This window comes from Loxodonta africana, chromosome 7 (genome assembly GCF_030014295.1).
Source record: "Loxodonta africana isolate mLoxAfr1 chromosome 7, mLoxAfr1.hap2, whole genome shotgun sequence".
NCBI classification, from domain to species: Eukaryota; Metazoa; Chordata; class Mammalia; order Proboscidea; family Elephantidae; genus Loxodonta; species Loxodonta africana.
Window position 1 is genome coordinate 10,048,216 of NC_087348.1, and position 18,450 is coordinate 10,066,665.

At 56.3% G+C, this 18,450-nt stretch overlaps 1 protein-coding gene across 1 annotated transcript; it reads left to right on the plus strand.

Moving 5' to 3' along the window:
- Positions 1–113: 113 nt before the first annotated feature.
- Positions 114–17,234, plus strand: PYGM (glycogen phosphorylase, muscle associated). Its single transcript, XM_003419441.4, has 20 exons — positions 114–5,258; positions 6,264–6,365; positions 6,463–6,541; positions 6,623–6,726; positions 7,083–7,214; positions 8,458–8,569; positions 8,662–8,744; positions 9,327–9,470; positions 9,845–9,937; positions 10,156–10,302; positions 10,458–10,621; positions 10,919–11,033; positions 11,603–11,704; positions 12,037–12,184; positions 12,496–12,554; positions 12,679–12,820; positions 13,284–13,491; positions 16,077–16,211; positions 16,433–16,499; positions 16,617–17,234. Exons 1-20 carry the CDS (start codon positions 5,016–5,018, stop codon positions 16,764–16,766), a joined length of 2,529 nt encoding a protein of 842 aa, XP_003419489.1. The 5' UTR covers positions 114–5,015; the 3' UTR covers positions 16,767–17,234.
- Positions 17,235–18,450: the final 1,216 nt, after the last annotated feature.

Below are 18,450 nucleotides of genomic sequence, written 5' to 3' on the forward strand. Positions count from 1 at the left end.
TCTGTTTTTTTTTTCCGTTTTCTCTTGAATCCCTTCCACCAGCAGCAGCAGTGCATTACCTTTGCTTGTGTTCAGCACCTGGCTCCATTCTCTCCCCTCCCTGGGGGAGCTGTGGAGCAGTAGTGAGGGAAGCCTGCCACCTGCCTCTCTGTGTTGTGGCTGCGGTGATGGAAGCTGAGTATGTGGGCGGCCCCATGCTCCCCGTTGTTTACTAGTTAATGCAGCTAAGGACCCAGTTAAGCCTTCCCTGGTCACCCCCCTACTATCCCCTGGCCTCCGTCCTTTTGAAAGCCTCCCCCTGGCTTGGACCCCCCCCCCCCTTTTGATGAGCTCTAGTTGTGATCTGTGCTTGGAAGCTGCCACTTACTGAGGCCCTGGGCCTGGGGAGCCTTGACACTAAAGGTCAGGCCAACTAATCCTGCCTGTCGGCACAGAGCAACTAAAATTAAAACCGCCAGGTGGCTTTTTCTTTCTCCGCTGGTGACTTGCAGCCTGCCGACGCTGCAGGCTTGGGGGAGTGGTGGGGGTGAGCTAAAGTGCCCCACCTTGTGCTTTGTAAGCACTTCTTTGTAAAGGGCCTTAAGCTGTTCGTTCATGTCTGGGGCAGTGGACAGGGCCCATTGTGGCACCAGAAAAATGCATGTTTCATCTCCATGTAGTGGTGAGGTGTCACCTGCCTCTGCCTGTTGTCGCTGAGGGGCATGGTCTCTGGGAGGAGAGCTATGTTAGCAACCCTTCGTCTCCCGCTGCCTTTCCTTCCTTCAGGCAGGTTGAGGGACAGGCAGGCTTCTGTTGCCCCTGGCATCTGTCCAGTGGGGACAACTCTGGACTGGGCCGCTGTCCATCCTTGAGCCAGGGCTGGCTACTGCTGTTTACCCAGAGTGGGGCCTGGTGCCTGGGCCCTGGCCGGGATGCGTGTGCTGCTTTGCTATATATAGGTTGATGGGCTGAGGACGCCTCAGAAACAAGGCCGGTTCAGCGGGTTCCCACAACCAAGCCCTAAACTCCAGTCAACCAGAAGGCAGAGGGGAAGGATCTTTTCGTTTGTCTTTAACCGGGGGGCAGGGACAGGGCTGGCTACCTACCGTCTTTGACCTTGGCTTCACCTCATTGCTTCCCCGACAAGCTCGGTTTCCCTAGTGGGCTCATTGGGCGGTTAATTAGCTCTTTGAAGCTCTGGAAGAGGCAAAGTGGCGCTATGTGGGTTTTAGAAATAAAATCAATAAATGACTTAACCACAGCCCAGCTATCTCCCCTGGCTCTCCCCTGGGGCCGGCACCATTCCTGGGCTTGCTCCCTGCCGTCAGCCTTTGTTAAGGTTTCAGGGAGTAACAAAGTGGCTGACGAAGGAAGGCATCAGTCTCAGCCTTTGACCAAGCTGCTCCAGGCCCCAAAATGGGAGAGAGCAGGAAGCCTGGGCACTTGGCCGCAGCAGGCACCTGCTTTTGTGGCAGAGTTGGAGCTGGGAACCACTTCCCCACCTGACTCAAGGCGCCCGGGGCGGAAGGAAGCCAGGCACCCCCACTTCAGTTTGTGCTGCTACAGCAGTGTTTCCCCGCCCCCACAAAGCTGGGCGACAGGAATGCATTTGGGAAAGGTCAGCACTGGGCTCCGTTACTGAGACTGGCCAGGCGCTCTGCCGGAGACACCCAAGATTTATCCAGAGAAGGAGGCACGATTTCTGTTTAGAAACATAGTCCGATGTAAACAACCCAAGTTAGTCAAGGTTGGGAAAGGGCTTTCAGGGCTTACTAAGGGAAATCACACGCACTGGGGGGTGGTGACAGGAATGGGGAGAAGGAGGTAAGCCTGAGCCCCCAAGGTTTGATTGTGCTGGGCTGTGGCCTGCATAACAAAGGGAGGGTTCTGGGTGGCATCAACCCTGGGGGAGAGCCTGGGAGCTGAGTGTGGGAACACAACAAAGGCTGAACCACGAGAAAATCAAGTAGTGGGAGAGACAGATTGAAGACACCTGCATGCCAGTGCAGTCACGGAGCAGGGGTCTTAACATAAGCACACTGTGGATAAGCAGGAAGGGGGCAGGTGGATCCTTGGGGCCAACAGCCGGAAAAGGCTTGGATTACTGGGAAGCAGGATGACGTGGGAATGGGCTGTGGGACCAGTTCTTAGTGGTAGGCCAGAGGGGTCCGAGTGAAGGAAGGCCGTGGCCGGAATGTGCTGCAGCTCCAGGTGTGACATGCAGCCCTGATGCTTGAGCAGGTTTGCTGGGCCAGTCTCCTGAACTGTCCTCCCGGCAGCCCACCATGGAGGGAGTACAGGCCAAGGACAGGGGTGGGACACTTTGAATTTCAGATGCTGGGTCAAGCCCAGAGATGAGGTGCTTGTGGGTGGAGGGTGGGGTGCGGTCTCCACAGCAGTGCAGCCCGGGGAGGGGCCCAGCTTGCAAGTCTCCAAGTGGAAGGAACCAGAGAGCGCCAAGCATTTGTTTTTTAAATACCAGAAGAAAAAAAAACAATTACTGTCGAGTCAGTTCTGGCTCACAGTGACCCTATAGGACAGAGTGGAACCGCCCCATAGGATTTCCAAGGAGCACCTGGTGGATTCGAACTGCCAGCCTTTTGGTTAGCAGCCGTAGTTCTTAACTACTGCCACCAGGGTTTCCATTTTTTAAATGCAAGGACAAACTGACATTTTTATTTTGAAGTAAAGCTTTTCATATTCCTACTCTGTGTCAGCATGTTTTGGTGTTTTCTTCCTGATCTCTAAACGAGGCACCAAGGTAACGCTGTTTGGGGCATGGGTAGACCAGACCAAACCCGTTGTTGAGTAGATACCGCCTCATAGCGCCCCTACAGGACAGAGTAGAACCGCCGCATAGGGTTTCTAAGGCTGTAATCTTTACGGAGGCAGACTTCTCCCATGGAGCGACTAGTGGAGTCCAAACCGCCACTCTGGGTTAGCAGCTGAGTGCTGAACCATAGCACCACCAGGGCTCCTTAGGGGTACAGCAGGGCCTGGGAATCCAGTCCCAGGTAGGAGTTGCAGTTTGGCCACAACACCAAGCTGGTGATGCCAGAGCTGGGTCTAGTGTGGCTCAGGAAATCCTCAGGAGCAGCTTGGCCTTCTCCAAAGCCTGGGGCTCTCAAGAGCATCCGGCAGCTGTCCAGGCCTCTGACCTGCTTTCTTGGCCTTCAGACCAGAACAACCAGTCCTCCACCTCATCCTTCCTACCACCTGCCTGGGAGGCCCAGGCCTGGTTTGAAATAGCACAAGGTGCTTAGGGCTCATTTGCTCAAAGAACAAAGCAGGATCTAGCCTGCCCCCACAAGATTAGGAGGCAGCAACTGGATGAGGGATTTATACTCTCATTTGAAAACACAAGAGGTCTCTGGGTGGAGCAAGCTGTTCGCAAAAGGTTGGTGGTTTGAACCCACCCAGTCGTGCTGTGGAAGAAAGACCTGGTGGCCTGCTTCTGTAAGGGTCATAGCCAAGAAAACCCGGCGGGGCTCAGTTCTACTCTTTAACACATGGGGTCACCATGAGTTGGAATTGATGGCAATGGGTTTGGTTTTGGTTTTGGTTTGAGAGTGTAAATTTGATGGAGGAACCCAAGGCTCAGAAAAGTAAAGCAACCAGCCGAAGGTCACACAGCAAGTCAGCACTGAGGCCAGGACTTGAGCAGGTATCTGGGCAGCCAAAGCCTCAGAAGGAAAGGCCAGAAGCTGCCGGGCCTCACAGACATGTATAAAGGCCCTGGCCTGCAGGTTAGACACTCCTTTTACAGGCGCGGTCACAACTGAGGATGCTGGCCCTCTGTCCCACTCCTCTGCTCAGTGCATGGTCCCTGGGTGGGAGGGGTGAGTGAGAGAAGGGCTCCTCCCATCATTCACCTGCAGCTGGACCACCAAAAAATAAACCTGTTGCCGTTGGGTTGATTCTGACTTATGGCAACCCCGCTTGTTAGAACTTCTCCATAGAGTTTTCTTAGCCTGGGTGGGCTTGAACTGCCAACCTTTAGGTTAGCAGTCGAGTGCAAACTGTTCGCGCCACCCAGGAACCTAGCTGGACCACAGGGAGACCCCCATATAATTAACCAATAATATGAGTGTGTGGCAGGGTGCTTCACCTTCTCCCACCCCTGTGGACCCACACGACTACAGTTCCCAGGGGCCCCTGCTCCAGGCTGGGTGCTGCCAGCCAAAGGAGACCTGTAATCTGACCGTCCCCCTCAAAAGGTCACTTCAGAGGTTCTTGAGGGACAGCAACAAAGGGATCTCAGTGGCTCAGCTCTGATGGGAGTGGGGCAGGCGCAGTGGCCCTGCCTCAGTCGACCTCCCCCACACCACCCCCTAGGACCATGTAGTCTCAGACGTTCAGTGTCCTGTCTAACAGGGCACACTGACCCTCAGCTCCTGCCTCTCTAGCCACAACACGCAGCTAACGCAGGTCCTCTGTCCTGTGCCTGGTGTGGAGCCCTCTTGGTGGGGCACTGAGAAGCCTGACCAGAGCTCTGCAGCCTGTGATCTGCTGGGACAGGGCAGCCAAGCTGGCACTGATGAACTCCTGCCACCTGCTCTCCTTGCCAGCCCCCTCACCGCACCAGAAGCCTGGTTGGGAGCTCACAATCCAGCCCTGCCTTCAGCTGTTAACTCAGGAAAGGGGCCCAGAGAGGGAGAACACCTTATCCAAAGTTGCACAGCAAACCGGGGCTCCCCGCCAGAGGCAGGGGACAGAAGACCCAGTGTTCAAGGACTGGAGGAAGTGGGCCAGCACAGGGCTGCAAGCAAGCCAGGCTGAGCCTGGCCTGGCCCGTGTGGAGGCTGGGCCTTCCCCTCCCTCCTCTCTTCCCCTTGACCCCAAAATAGCTCCCAGAGCTGTCTAGCCAAGACCCTCCCAACCCATCACCGGGAGGGGGGAGGCGGAGTGTGCTGCCCAGAGCCAAGCCTTAAATCCCCCCCGGCAGCCGGGACGTGCTCCATTCCCTGGCTGGAGGCACCGCGCGGCCGCCTGTCCACCATCAGTCCTCTGTTCCGCCTGCCCACCTGCCCACAGCCATGTCCCGACCACTATCAGACCAGGAGAAGAGGAAGCAAATCAGCGTGCGCGGCCTGGCCGGCGTGGAGAATGTGACCGACCTGAAGAAAAACTTCAACCGGCACCTGCACTTCACGCTGGTCAAGGACCGCAATGTGGCCACCCCCCGAGACTACTACTTCGCTCTGGCTTACACTGTTCGCGACCACCTCGTGGGCCGCTGGATCCGAACACAGCAGCACTACTATGAGAAGGACCCCAAGGTGCCACTTGGGGCGCTTGGCAGGGGGGCCGGCTTGGCTCCCCTAGGGAGATAGGAGATCCTGGCCTCCGGAATAGTAGCCCCCTCCTGGGTCAGGGTTTTCTGCAGCAAAATAAAAGGCCACCTCAGTTTCCTGGGGCCAGAGGATGCAGGGGTGCCGGGGCAGTGGGTGCTGGGTGCAGCCTAGAAGGAAGGACCTGGGCAGGGGCCGGTCAGGGGCTGGGGTCAGAGGCCCAGCGTCCACTCAGAGAAGGATGGAGGGGCTACTGGTGGGCGGGAAGCCCCCAGTGACCTGAGTTGGTCACGGAGTGGAAATGCTTATTATTGCATATGTGCAAGCGTGTGCCGGTGCAGTGGGCAGGAAGAGGCTGGGCAGCTGGGGCAGACGGATCAAGTGTCTGGTGGAGTCACTGGTAAATGTCAGCAACCTAACACCCCCATTCCCCAGGCAGGAGTGGGGGCAGGGCAGGTGGGGAGGGGACCCAGGACACCAGGAGAGCAGGCACTATCAGCATCCTGAATCCCTCTTGGGACAGAGGCTTCAGGGCCTGGGCACTGTAGGGACTCCAGCCCTGAGTCATGGTGACCTTGGCGGGTGACTTCCTGTCTGGGCCTTCCCCTCCACATTGTGCAGGTGCGTCTCTGTGTCCCAACCCCATGGGCTGTCAGGAGGCCAGAGTGAGGAGGTGGCTGGGAAAAGCCTCCCGCCTCTCCCAAGCACTGCCCATCCACGTGCTCCTTCAGTCCTTACAGGCATGGCCAGCCCCACTTTCCAGATGAGGAAAATGAGGCTCAGAGAGCAAAAGTGATTTGTCCAAAGTCAGAGGAAAGCTGGGACCAGGTCACTAGTTCCTCCGAGTGCGGAGAGAAGATGGGGACAGAGATGGGTCATGCTGGGGCCTGGGAGTGGGGCAGGAGGGATGGGAGGTCCAGGCCTCACTGGACCTGGCTGGACGTGGGTGGGTACCCCTGACCCCCTCCCCTGCCCACCTGTCTCTCTGGGCAGAGGATCTACTACCTGTCACTGGAGTTCTACATGGGACGGACACTACAAAACACCATGGTGAACCTGGCCCTGGAGAATGCCTGCGACGAGGCCACCTATCAGGTGCGTGGGGGGTGAGGGAAGCGAGAAGGCCAGCCTTAGGGACCAGGGATATCCTGCTGGCACTCAGCTCTGAGTGCTACTACCCCTCCCCTTCTAGCTGGGTCTGGACATGGAGGAGCTGGAGGAAATAGAGGAAGATGCGGGGTTGGGCAATGGGGGCCTGGGCCGGCTGGCAGGTAAGTGGACATGGGTGGGGGAGGGGTGCAGAGGGCTTCTTCATGTTGGTCCCTGACATCCACCTCCCTGCATGTCCCCAGCCTGCTTTCTGGACTCCATGGCGACTCTGGGTCTGGCTGCCTATGGCTACGGAATCCGTTATGAGTTTGGGATTTTTAACCAGAAGATCTCTGGGGGCTGGCAGGTGAGGCATCCAGAGCCCCGAACCTGTGGGGGCCTAGTCCTGAGGGGGAGACCCACTGGGCCGTCTATTTCCAGAGTTCCAGAGTCAGCCCCCACCTTGGTGGGAAGCATCCTTGCCCTCTCTCTCACCCTGAAGTCAGCTAGTCACCCATGGAGTGGGCAGTCCCCACCCATGGACTGCACAGACTCACATACACACACATACACACAAACACATCCTGCAGGGTAGGCCACCCGACTGGGGCCCACCCAGCACCCACTAGGGTGCCACTCCTTCCCTCCTTCCCGGGTGGGCTGCAGTCTGAGTGTGTGGCTCTGACCCTGCCCCCTCTCTCCCCTGACCTGCCCTGGGCTCAGATGGAGGAGGCTGATGACTGGCTTCGCTACGGCAACCCCTGGGAAAAGGCCCGGCCTGAGTTCATGCTGCCTGTGCACTTCTACGGCCATGTGGAACACACCAGCCAGGGGGCCAAGTGGGTGGATACACAGGTGAGGGTAGGGCCAGGGGGGAGGGGTAAGCTGGCAAGGTGGGCAGGGAGGAGGAGGTGGGCCCTAGAGAAAGCAGGAAACCAAGGGGTGAGTCTGGAGGGTACTGGACCTCGTGCTATCATCCCTATTTTACAACTGAGGGCACTGATGCTCAGAGAGGTTAAGTGCCTTATTCAAGATCACACAGCTGGATCCAGGATTGGCAGAGACAGGGTCACAGGGGAATCAGGTCAAGTGCAGAGCCCAGGAGGAAGGGAGAGGCTGCCCTGCACCACCAGTGCCCCTCCACTGACCTTAACTCTCATGCACATCTCAACTGAGGGCTCAACAGGAAGCCAAACAACAGCCAAGAAAGGGGGACAGGGAGAAAGTGCAGGTCTCCAGAGGGGAATTGACTTGTTCAAGGTCACACAGCAAGTCAAAGGGAACCTGACGTCAAACCAGGCACCAGGAACTCAGTGTAGTCAACATATTTTGCTGTGGCTCCAGCAAGGCTGGACAAAAACCTCTCGGGGTCTAGAATCGGGCATTCATTTGTTTGACCATGGTCCAGGAAGAAGCCTGGCAGGACAGCTGGCTCAGTCTGGCTCTGTTGACCTAGCCATGTGCTTTTGGGCCAGTCTCCCCTCTCTGAGCTGCAGCTTCCACTCTGCTCCATCAGGGCCTACTTAAGTGCTGGTGTCAGAGGACAGTGCCCCTAAAAGGGCCGCCTGGTAGGAGCAAATGTGCCCCTGGCACCTTGGCAGCAGGCAGGTATTGGCAGCAGTGATTGACACCTGCAATTGTGGGACATGGAGCCAACACTCCTCACTGCTAATCAGCCCTGTGGTCAACCAGGCATAAGCTCCTTGGATATACTCCACCTCTCTGGCTGCTTCCGCCTGACCATTGACTCCCCCAGCCCTTCCATGAGTCCACAGTGTCCACTGGGGTGTGCTCAGGCCAGGTGCGCCACCCAGCCCCATCACTCATGCCTCTGCCTGTGGTCCTCACAACAGCCCTGTGAGGCAGGGGTGGGAGTGGGGTGGGGGGGAGGTGTCGAGTGGCAGTCTCTCTTTATAGGTGACATACAGAGAGATTAAGGGGTTTGCTCATGGTTACTCAGCTAGTTAATGCCACAGGTGGGACTGGAACTGAAGGTGGGCAGAGTGCAGGGACAAAGCCCAGTGAGTCAGACATGGGCAGATGCCCAGGCTGGTACCCTTGGCCGATGTCCAGCTCCTGACATTGGTGCCACCCGCAGGTGATACTGGCCATGCCCTATGACACACCTGTGCCTGGCTATCGCAACAACGTTGTCAACACCATGCGCCTCTGGTCAGCAAAGGCCCCCAATGACTTCAACCTCAAGGACTGTGAGTTGCCTTGCCTTCAGCATCAGCTGCCCGAACCACCCCTGGCCGACACTCAGCCCGAGCCTGACCCTGTCCCCTCTTTTCTCCCTTAGTCAATGTTGGTGGCTACATCCAGGCTGTGCTGGACCGAAACGTGGCTGAGAACATCTCTCGTGTCCTGTACCCCAACGACAATGTGCGTCACCCCCTGGGCTGTGGCCCTGGGAGAGGGCAGGGAGACTGGGGAGGGACGCTCCCTGGTGCTCTGGTCATACCCAGGGCATCTCACTGGCCTCTGCATGCCCTGCTGTTTCCCTGAGTCCTGAAGGAAGCAGATTAGGGTCCAGGTCACTTCGGAGGGGCTGCTTCCTGGAGGAGGAGACCTGGTGGTGTGGTGGTTAAAGTGCTTTGCCGCTAAGGGAAAGGTCAGCTGTTGGAACCCCCCAACTGCTCTGCGGGAGAAAGATGTGGCGATCTGCTTCTGTAAAGATTACAGCCTTGAAAACCCTATGGGGTTGCTATGAGTCGGAATTGACTCGAAAGCAGTGGGTTTCGTTTTTCGGTTGGGTTTCCTGGAGGCATCTACAATACTCTTGTTCCTTGCATGCCCCCTCCTGACACTGTCCCCCCACCAAGAAAGACCCCTGGGTCTTGGGTTGGGGACAGTTCAGGGTTCCACATCTTGGCATGGATGGGAGTGTCCCTCTGCCCACACCTGCAGCAGCTGTAGGCCATGCCCTTGACACCTTGACTCTGCCCTGTCTCTCACCATCCTCAGTTCTTCGAGGGGAAGGAGCTGAGGCTGAAGCAGGAGTACTTTGTAGTGGCCGCGACACTCCAGGACATCATCCGTCGCTTCAAATCCTCCAAGTTTGGCTGCCGCGACCCAGTGCGCACAAGCTTCGATGCCTTCCCTGATAAGGTACCAGGCCTGGACGGGAGGGCCACTCCCTACAACTTATATAGTGTGTTCCAGATCCTCTCCTCCTGCCTCAGCCAACCCTGCCAGGCACGGGGTTCCTGTCCCCATTTTTAGAGGAGAGAGCCATTGAGGCTGACGGGGGGAGGTGGTGACTTGCTCAGGGCCCTCAATCAACTGACACATAGCCTGGGCCTCCCTCTTCGTTCTCCTGCTCCACAGCTGCCCCCAGGAGGGCCTCCACCCTGGGACAGCCACAGAGCCAGGCTCTGGAGAGAGAGCCTGGGGGGCGGGGAGCTCTGAAGAGGCAAGGACCGTCCCCATGGGCACTTAGTCTGCAGCCCAGCCTGATCCCCAACCCATCCCCCTCCCCACAGGTGGCCATCCAGCTCAATGACACCCACCCATCCTTGGCCATCCCTGAGCTGATGAGGATTCTGGTGGACTTGGAACGGTTGGATTGGGAAAAGGTGGGCTGCAGGACCTGTCTGCCATGAGGACCCTCAGTGCCTCAGGGACTGGTGGACATTTAAGTCCCTTCTCAGTCTGGGGAGACGGTGGGAGTGCAGCCCCCGCTGAACTGGGGGACAGTGAGCCCCAGGTGGCAGTGTCCTAAGTCCGACCCTACAGTCCTACCTGGAGCTCCATGGGGCCTGGGCCCAGGGTCCTAACCCGCCATGTCTGCCAGGCGTGGGAAGTGACAGTGAAGACCTGCGCCTACACCAACCACACCGTGCTGCCCGAGGCCCTGGAGCGCTGGCCGGTGCACCTCATGGAGACGCTGCTGCCACGGCACCTGCAGATCATCTACGAGATCAACCAGCGCTTCCTGAACGTGAGCAGGGCCTGGCCAGGTCGGCCGCAGAGTGGGAAGCCAGCCTGTGTCTGGACGCTGGGAATCCGGGAGCTATGGGGAGACCCCTGGGGGGACGGGGCTGGGGCCGGCCCGGTTCCTGGGTCCTAGTCCTATGCTGTGTTCTCTGGGTACAGCGGGTGGCAGCCGCGTTCCCAGGGGATGTAGATAGGCTGCGGCGCATGTCGCTGGTGGAGGAGGGCGCTGTGAAGCGCATCAACATGGCACACCTTTGCATCGCGGGATCGCACGCGGTAAACGGTGTCGCTCGCATCCACTCTGAGATCCTCAAAAAGACCATGTGAGCCCAGCCTCCAGGCCCCGCCCCTTCCCTAAGCCCCGCCCACCCCAGCGTCAGTCTAGGGTCACCCATCATCCATTCATGGTCTACCTCAATTGCCCCTTTCCACAGGTGGCATTGCCCTTACAAGCTCATAGCCTCCTCCAGGACAGTCCTGTCCCCAGATGACCCCTCTTACACGCAGCACCCCCACCTCCTCCAGGGCCGCCCACTACCAGACCCTTTTCAGCAAAGGGTAGAGAGGAGGCCTTTATCCCACGGGGGTGAGTGGTGACCCTTCCCCAACCTCTTCTGCAGCTTCAAGGACTTCTACGAGCTAGAGCCTTATAAGTTCCAGAATAAGACCAATGGCATCACCCCTCGGCGCTGGCTGGTTCTTTGTAACCCTGGGCTGGCAGAGGTCATTGCTGAGGTGAGAGGTCACTGGGTCAACATGGGGTCAGCACAGCCAGCAAAGTCAACATGGGGTCACTATATGGATCGGCTGGGTATGGTGGTGTAGGCTGTTCATTAACCAAAATGCCTAGCTGAGGGTCGAAATCCATCCCTACTGGATTCCCCAAGCCTTTCGTTTGCTTGGAGGAAGGGGCACCATTTTCTTATTTGAAACAAGGGCACCCTATGGGCCAATGAAGGCTCTGACTGTGCAGGTCAACATGGTACTGTCCACAGTCTAGTGGAAAGGGTCATCAGTGGGCACATCTGAGGGGGCAGAAATCTGGTGGAGGAGGCCTCAAGGTCATTGGCCACCTTAGGACGAAGTTAGGAAGGCCCCGCATGGGGTCAGGTAGGGTCAACCATGAGAACTCAAGGTTGGGAGGGGAGGAAGACAGCCATGCACACACCATACCCTAGCTGGGCGTTCAGAGAGGGAGGGGGGGAGGGCTTGCAAAGCAGTCTGCTGGGTGGATGGGGTTGGTTGACCCAGAGGGGTGTTGGGAGGAGAGAGGGTGGGCTTGAACGAGAGCCATCTTCTTGCAGCGGATTGGGGAGGATTTCATCTCAGACCTGGACCAGCTGCGCAAACTGCTCTCCTATGTGGACGATGAAGCCTTTATCCGGGATGTGGCCAAAATCAAGCAGGTGGGGAGGGCTGAAACCTGGGACACCTGTGCCAGGACATGTTCTTTGGGCCAGGTGTCTGGGTGAGGAATTGCAAATAGAGCTCATCTCTCCTGCCAACCCCAGGATATTGGTAGATGTTACCTGGAGTCCATGGAGGGAAGGCATCATCTGAACTCACTGGAAGAGTGCTGACGTTGATTAGCAATGTCTGCCTTGGTGTAGGCATGGAGAAAGGTGGCAAGTCAGCCTCCTAGCAGCTGCCTTCCTGAGCCTTGGTGGATGGAGAGAATGAGGACTGTGGGATTTCTCGAGGCCTCTTGGTGAGCCCTCCTCCCTTTCCTTGCCTCCAGGAAAACAAGTTGAAGTTCTCTGCATACCTAGAGAAGGAATACAAAGTCCAAATCAACCCCAACTCGCTCTTCGATATCCAGGTGAAGCGGATTCATGAATATAAACGCCAGCTCCTCAACTGCCTCCACGCGATCACCCTGTACAACCGTGAGTGGCAGGGACTCAGCTCTGTCTCTCAGTTCTCCCCTCCATGTGCCTCCCAGCATTTCACATGCTTCTTAATCAGTATCTCCTTTGGCCTCATGACAGTTCTTGGGACATGGAATGATCCCTTTTTCACAGATGGGCAAACTGAGGCTCAGAGAGGGGGAAACGACAGATCCAAGGTCACATAGCAAGCGATTGCCCAAGTTAGGCCTCTTGTTTCCCAGCCTGGACCTTGGTTGGGTGGGTGCTGTCAGGCGCTACTGCCCAGAGGGAAAAAGCTTGCCCACTTGAGCCTTCTCTTTTATCCACAGGCATCAAGAAGGAACCCAATAAGTTTTTTGTGCCTCGAACTGTGATGATTGGAGGGAAGGTGAGAGACTGGGGCACAACCACAACTCTGGTCCTTTGATACCCAAGTTGAGGTCAGCCTGGTGGGTCATAGGATAAGGGGTCGGGGTCAGGGATGTGAAGCTGACCCAGATTGTGTCCCGCAGGCTGCACCTGGGTACCACATGGCTAAGATGATCATCAGACTCATCACGGCCATTGGGGATATGGTCAACCATGACCCGGTGGTGGGAGACCGCCTCCGCGTGATCTTCCTAGAGAACTATCGAGTCTCATTGGCAGAGAAAGGTGGGGGCCACCAACTGGAAGCCTAGGGAGGTTCTGATTAGTTCAGTCCCAGGACAAGGCTAGTTAGGCACTTGGGCTTTAAAGAAGAATCTGGAGAGGGCAGTGCTTACACAGTGAGTTCTGAGGGAGGAAGCCCACCCCACACTGCAGTCCTTAAGCATTCCCCAGTGGTCTTCTTGTAATGGAATTTCAGGCAATGGAGCGGGGGGGAAATTAGAGTGGATGGTGGTCTTCAAGTCCTGCTACTGATGGGGGGCAATGTAGGTTGGATCTGAGATGTTCAAGAACTCGCAAGAGATGGTGGCGAGGTGGGGTGGGGGTGGAGACTTGGTTGGTGAAGACTGGAGGATTGGGGTAGAATCTAAATCTGGCTCTGTCTAGGACCAGCCTAATCCCTAAGTACCAGATGGGGTGGGGCTCCTCCCTGCTCTGATTGTGTCTTCTGCTGCCCCTGCCCCCACAGTTATCCCAGCCGCTGACCTCTCCGAGCAGATCTCTACTGCGGGCACTGAGGCCTCGGGCACTGGCAACATGAAGTTCATGCTCAATGGGGCGCTGACCATCGGTACCATGGATGGAGCCAATGTGGAGATGGCAGAAGAGGCGGGCGAGGAGAACTTCTTTATCTTTGGCATGCGGGTGGAGGATGTGGACAAGCTTGACCAGAAGGGGTATGGAGGTCAAGGGCTCCTAAGTTCAGAGTCCATGGCCAGAAGCTGTGGTTCCTGGAGGGCAGGACTGGGGTTGACAGATGTGCTTGGGAAGGCTGGCCCGGGCTGCACAAGGTCTTAGGTATTACGGCCATCGGGTTCTGGAAAGCTTTTGAGGTACTGTACAACAAATAAGGTTAATGAACTGGGAGAAGAAAGAAGTAATCCAGAACTGAAGGAAAAAGAAGAGAAAATTATATCAACCCTAAGAGATAATACTGTTTCTGGAATTGGAAGTAAAATTAAATCTGTAGCTTCCCGGCAGCCATGGCAAAAAGGGAAATAAGAGTACAGTAGGTACAACGGCTGTGTTTGTGGTCAGAAACACAGTTCTTCAGAGGAGACATTTTCCTGGTATTTTAGTTTTTAAAGTCTGGTTTAAAATATGATGTTTTTTCTTATAAAAATAATGCATACTAATTAACTAGAATAATGAAAAAAATACAAAGAATGAAATAATTATCATCTATAATCTTATCCTCCAGATATAAAGTCACAGTCCACTTTTTAACATGGGAAACCCAGTTTGATTTTTTGGCCAGTGTACCTCAGCACAGTCACCTCCCATCTGTCAGTGGAGGCTTGCGTGTTGTTATGATACTTAACAGGTTTCAGCAGAGCTTTCAGACTAGGAAAAAAGGCCTGGCAATCTATTTCTGAAAAATCGGCCACTGAAACCCTATGGATCACAATGGTCCGATCCCATCGTGCATGGGGGTCACCATGATGGCAGCTAACAATAACAACACAGTTTTAAAAAATTGGGAACAAGGTATGTACCATTTTGAATCTTGGTATCTTCTTCAACAGTAGAGAGACATTTCCAGTGTCATTAAATAGTCTTCAAAATATTTTAAATGCTTGCATAATGTTCTGTCATAAAGACATGCTATAACTTATCTATTTAGTTTTACATGGTTGAACCTTGGTTGATTTCCCGTTTGTTACTCTAAGTATCGCTGTGATGAGCAACATTTTACATTTTTGAGTACATTTCTGAATATTTCCTTAAGATAATTATTAGAAGGGGGTTATTTCTGAGTATGGAAGAGTATGGAATTTTTGAAGCTCTTCACACATATTGCCAAGTTGCTTTCCAGAAAGTTGGTGCCAGCTTACACACCCACCAACAACTTACAAGAGCTGCTATTAAATAGTGAGAGTGATTTCTCCTGTGAGATTTGACTGGAAACTTCAAACTTTGTCCTTTGGGCAGAAGCAGTCATGTAGTGTTTTGAATAAAGTTCAACATATTCAGAACTAGAATTCAGAAAAACGATTCTAGCTGCAGTATGGAGAATGAATTAAAGGCGACAAAAGTGGAGGTGGGGAACCGAAGTGGAGGCAGACACCATAATGCCTGGAGTGTTGCCTGAACCAGGGCAGTGCTGGAGGTAGAGCTTAAAGGGACACCATGGAGAAGGAGGCCTTGGTATCTAGCTGGAGGTGGGGAGGAAGGGAAGGAGATGGGCCAGGACTTGTGGAGGGGTTTGAACTGGGCTGACTGAGAGGATGGTTGTGATGCCTCAGAAAGCAGAACACTGGATGGAAAGCTGGGGTTCTGGGGACAACAATGAGCTTAGATGGACAGCCTGAGATTAAGGACATTCCTGAGGACATACCTATTGGCCCCCTCCTGGAGCCAGGCTAGGGCTGGACTGGGTGCGTGGTTGTTGTTAGGTGCTGTTGAGTTGGTTCCAACTCACAGTGATCCCATGTACAGTAGAACCAAACGTTGTGTAGTCCTGGGCCACCTTCATGATTGTTGGTATGCTTGAGTTGATTGTTGTGGCCACTGTGTATTCTGAGTGCCTTCCAATCTAGGGGGCTAATCTTCTAGCACGATATTGGACAATGTTCTGTTGAGATCCAGAAGGTTTTCATTGGCTTATTTTTGGAAGTAGTCTGGAAACTCCCTTGAAACCTGTCCATGATGGGTGACCCTACTGGTATGAAATACCAGTGGCATAGGTTGGCATAACGGGGGAGAAAAGCCATTCACAGAGGAACAAACCGGAAGGAGACTGTGGTGGTGGTATGTGTTATGGAGAGAAGCATTCACTTTGGCGTTTCAACCTGACATGAAATTTTCTGTCTCCTCTGGACCTCAGCTTCCTTATCCACAAAGTGGGGAGTGACAAGTCAAGCAGAAAAGGAAGGGGGCTGCAAGGAGGATCAGGGAAGGGCGAGAGAGGTGGTGTGGCAGCTCCAGGGAGTGCAGCAGCAGGCTGGGCCTAGGTTCTGACCCCGAGGTTTGAAAAAACCAAATCAAACCGATTGCCATCCAGTCCGACTCATAGCAACCCTATAGGGCAGGATAGAACTGCCCCATGGGGTTTCCAAGGGTGTTTTATGGAAGCAGACTGCCACATCTTTCTCTTGCAGAATGGCTGGTAGGTTTGAACTACTGACCTTTGGATTAGCAACCGAGTGCTTTAACCACTGCACCAACATGGCTGCTCCCTGATGCTTGAGATGCATCCATTTTCTTGAAGGGGAGCCAGGACCCCTTTTCCAGGGTGCTGACCACAGCTCTGCCCCTGCAGGTACAATGCTCAGGAGTACTATGACCGCATTCCCGAGCTCCGGCAGGTCATCGAGCAGCTGAGCAGCGGATTCTTCACCCCCAAACAGCCTGACCTGTTCAAGGACATTGTTAACATGCTCATGCACCATGACCGGTGAGGGGCACCTGGCCAGAACTGTGCAGGGTGGAGCTGCTTGGCCAACCCTAGCTGAAGCAGGGTGGGGAGGCTGGGCAGGGGTCCTAAGCAGCTGAGACAGGCTCCTCTGGAAGCAGCCTCACTCTCCAGGCCCCCAGCTGTGAGTGTGGGGGATCTGCCTGGACAGGACCACTTAGCCCTTGCTTAATGGAGCTTCCTGCCTCTCCATTCCGCTTCAGGTTTAAAGTCTTTGCGGATTATGAAGACTACGTTAAATGCCAGGAGAAAGTCAGTGCCCTGTACAAGGTGAGGGGGCCTGGGCCTGGCGGTGGGTCTGGGTGGCCCTGGCCGGGATGAGGCTGAAGGTAGGACCCCTGGGTCCTCTGCCGGCGGGTGAACCCAGAGCTCCCTACTGGCCTATAGAATCAGAGAGAGTGGACGAGGATGGTCATCCGGAACATAGCCACCTCAGGCAAGTTCTCCAGCGACCGCACCATCGCCCAGTATGCCCGGGAGATCTGGGGGGTAGAGCCTTCCCGCAAGCGCCTGCCAGCTCCTGATGAGACCGCCTGAGCCTACAGACCAGACCCCAATCAGCCCGAGTCTGTGTGCGATACCTCGGGCCAGCCCTAGCTCCTCGTCCGGGGGGAGGAGAGGGGGAGTTTCTGTGTCAGACCTCTAAACCCCTTCCTGGAATCCCCATTCCGCCCCCTCGAGGTCTCAGTGTCCAGCTTGACTAAGGACATTGCCCCTCTTCCGGTCCTTGGGCTCCCAGCCCCCCGCCTATTTGTGGAGTCTGACCAACTGCACCCACTCCCCAATAAAATGATTCTCCTTGGGAGCCTACTTATTCCTTTCTCTGTTGGGAAATATTTTTAGCTCTTGGCGGGCACAGCAGCTGCTGAGCAGTGCCCTCTTACCCCCAACCCTCAGCAGGTGCATCCCCTCGGAGGCGGCCAGGGGGCGGGGCCTGGGACTCTGCAGCTGTCACCCTCCACGCCTCCCTTCCCAGTGCTGTGTCCATACTAGGTCAGCGGCCAGCCCGGCTGGCCGGGGGCGGGGCGTGCGCCTGGGTGGGGCCCACGGGGGGTGGGTTTTCTGCAGTTTGGGACTGGGGCTGAGGCCTCCGGGACTACGGAGGATCCACGCTGTCGAAGCAGAGCGGGAGGAGGAGGAGCATACGGCTGCAGGGTGTTTTCATGGCTCCGCCCTCAGGTCCGCCCACTGCGGCGTTTAAGGGTCTCTTAGCAGGTGGCTCTGCTCGGTCTAAGGCTTTATCTAAAGCTAAAGCCCGGGAAGGCGAAGGTGGCGGACACTCAGGCCATCTAGGCTCGCCCTCTTCACGATGGGGAAACTGAGGGCCAGAAAGGGCCTGTTTCTAGGCCTCCCATTACGAAGCCTGAGGTGTTGGGGGAGTCCCGCCTCTCCGGGCAGGGAGCCGCAAGCCTCGGAAGGGAGTTTTGGGGCTGGTGGTTTCACAGTGACTGTGTTTGAACCCAAACAGCCGGAAACAGTTACCAGCTCCTCTAGGCCCCGCTGGTGGGGACCCCAACCGCCTGTGGCTGCCCCTCCCAGGTTCCTCCCGGTCGGGGCCCAGGCACCCAGTCTCCAAACTGCAGAAAACCCACCCCCCGTCTGCAGCTGCCCCTCTCCATGTGGCCCCTGGGGAGCCAGGCTTCCGGGGCTCCGTTCCTGCTGTGTGTGAACTCCAGGCCTCCTGCAATGCACCTCCAGACACCTCCGTCTCCAATCAGCTGCATTTTCATCTCTCCCTGCCCACAGGCCCCTCTCCCTAAATGCTCCTATCACGTCCTAGCCCCTCCCCCAGACCCTCCCAAGGACCCGCTGCCCTAGGCCCCCACCTCCTCTGGCTGTGCCCCCCGCTGCCCGCAGGAAGACGACCGCCCAGGGTCGGGTGAGCCCCGTGGGAACGGTTTGTCTCGAAAACAGGAACCCGGGCCGGGGGCTGGGCGGGGCGCCCCTTGCCCACCGCAGTCCGCTTCCTGCCCCTCCCGCTTCCTCTGCCCGACACCCGGGCGGGGCGGGGGGCGGCAGCGCGGGAGAGCGGACTCTGGGTTGGTGCCCCCCACGTCCCGAGCCTCCTGCCCTCCGCTATCCGCCCTCTGCGCGGCTAGTGGCGCAGCCTGCCGCCCGCAGCCCGGCCTCCGGGGCGGCGCGGCAGGGAAAGGGTTAAGCTGCCGCAGGGACCGCGGTGTGCGGGGCGCTAGGGAGCCCCGCCGGGGAGGCGCTGCCGGAG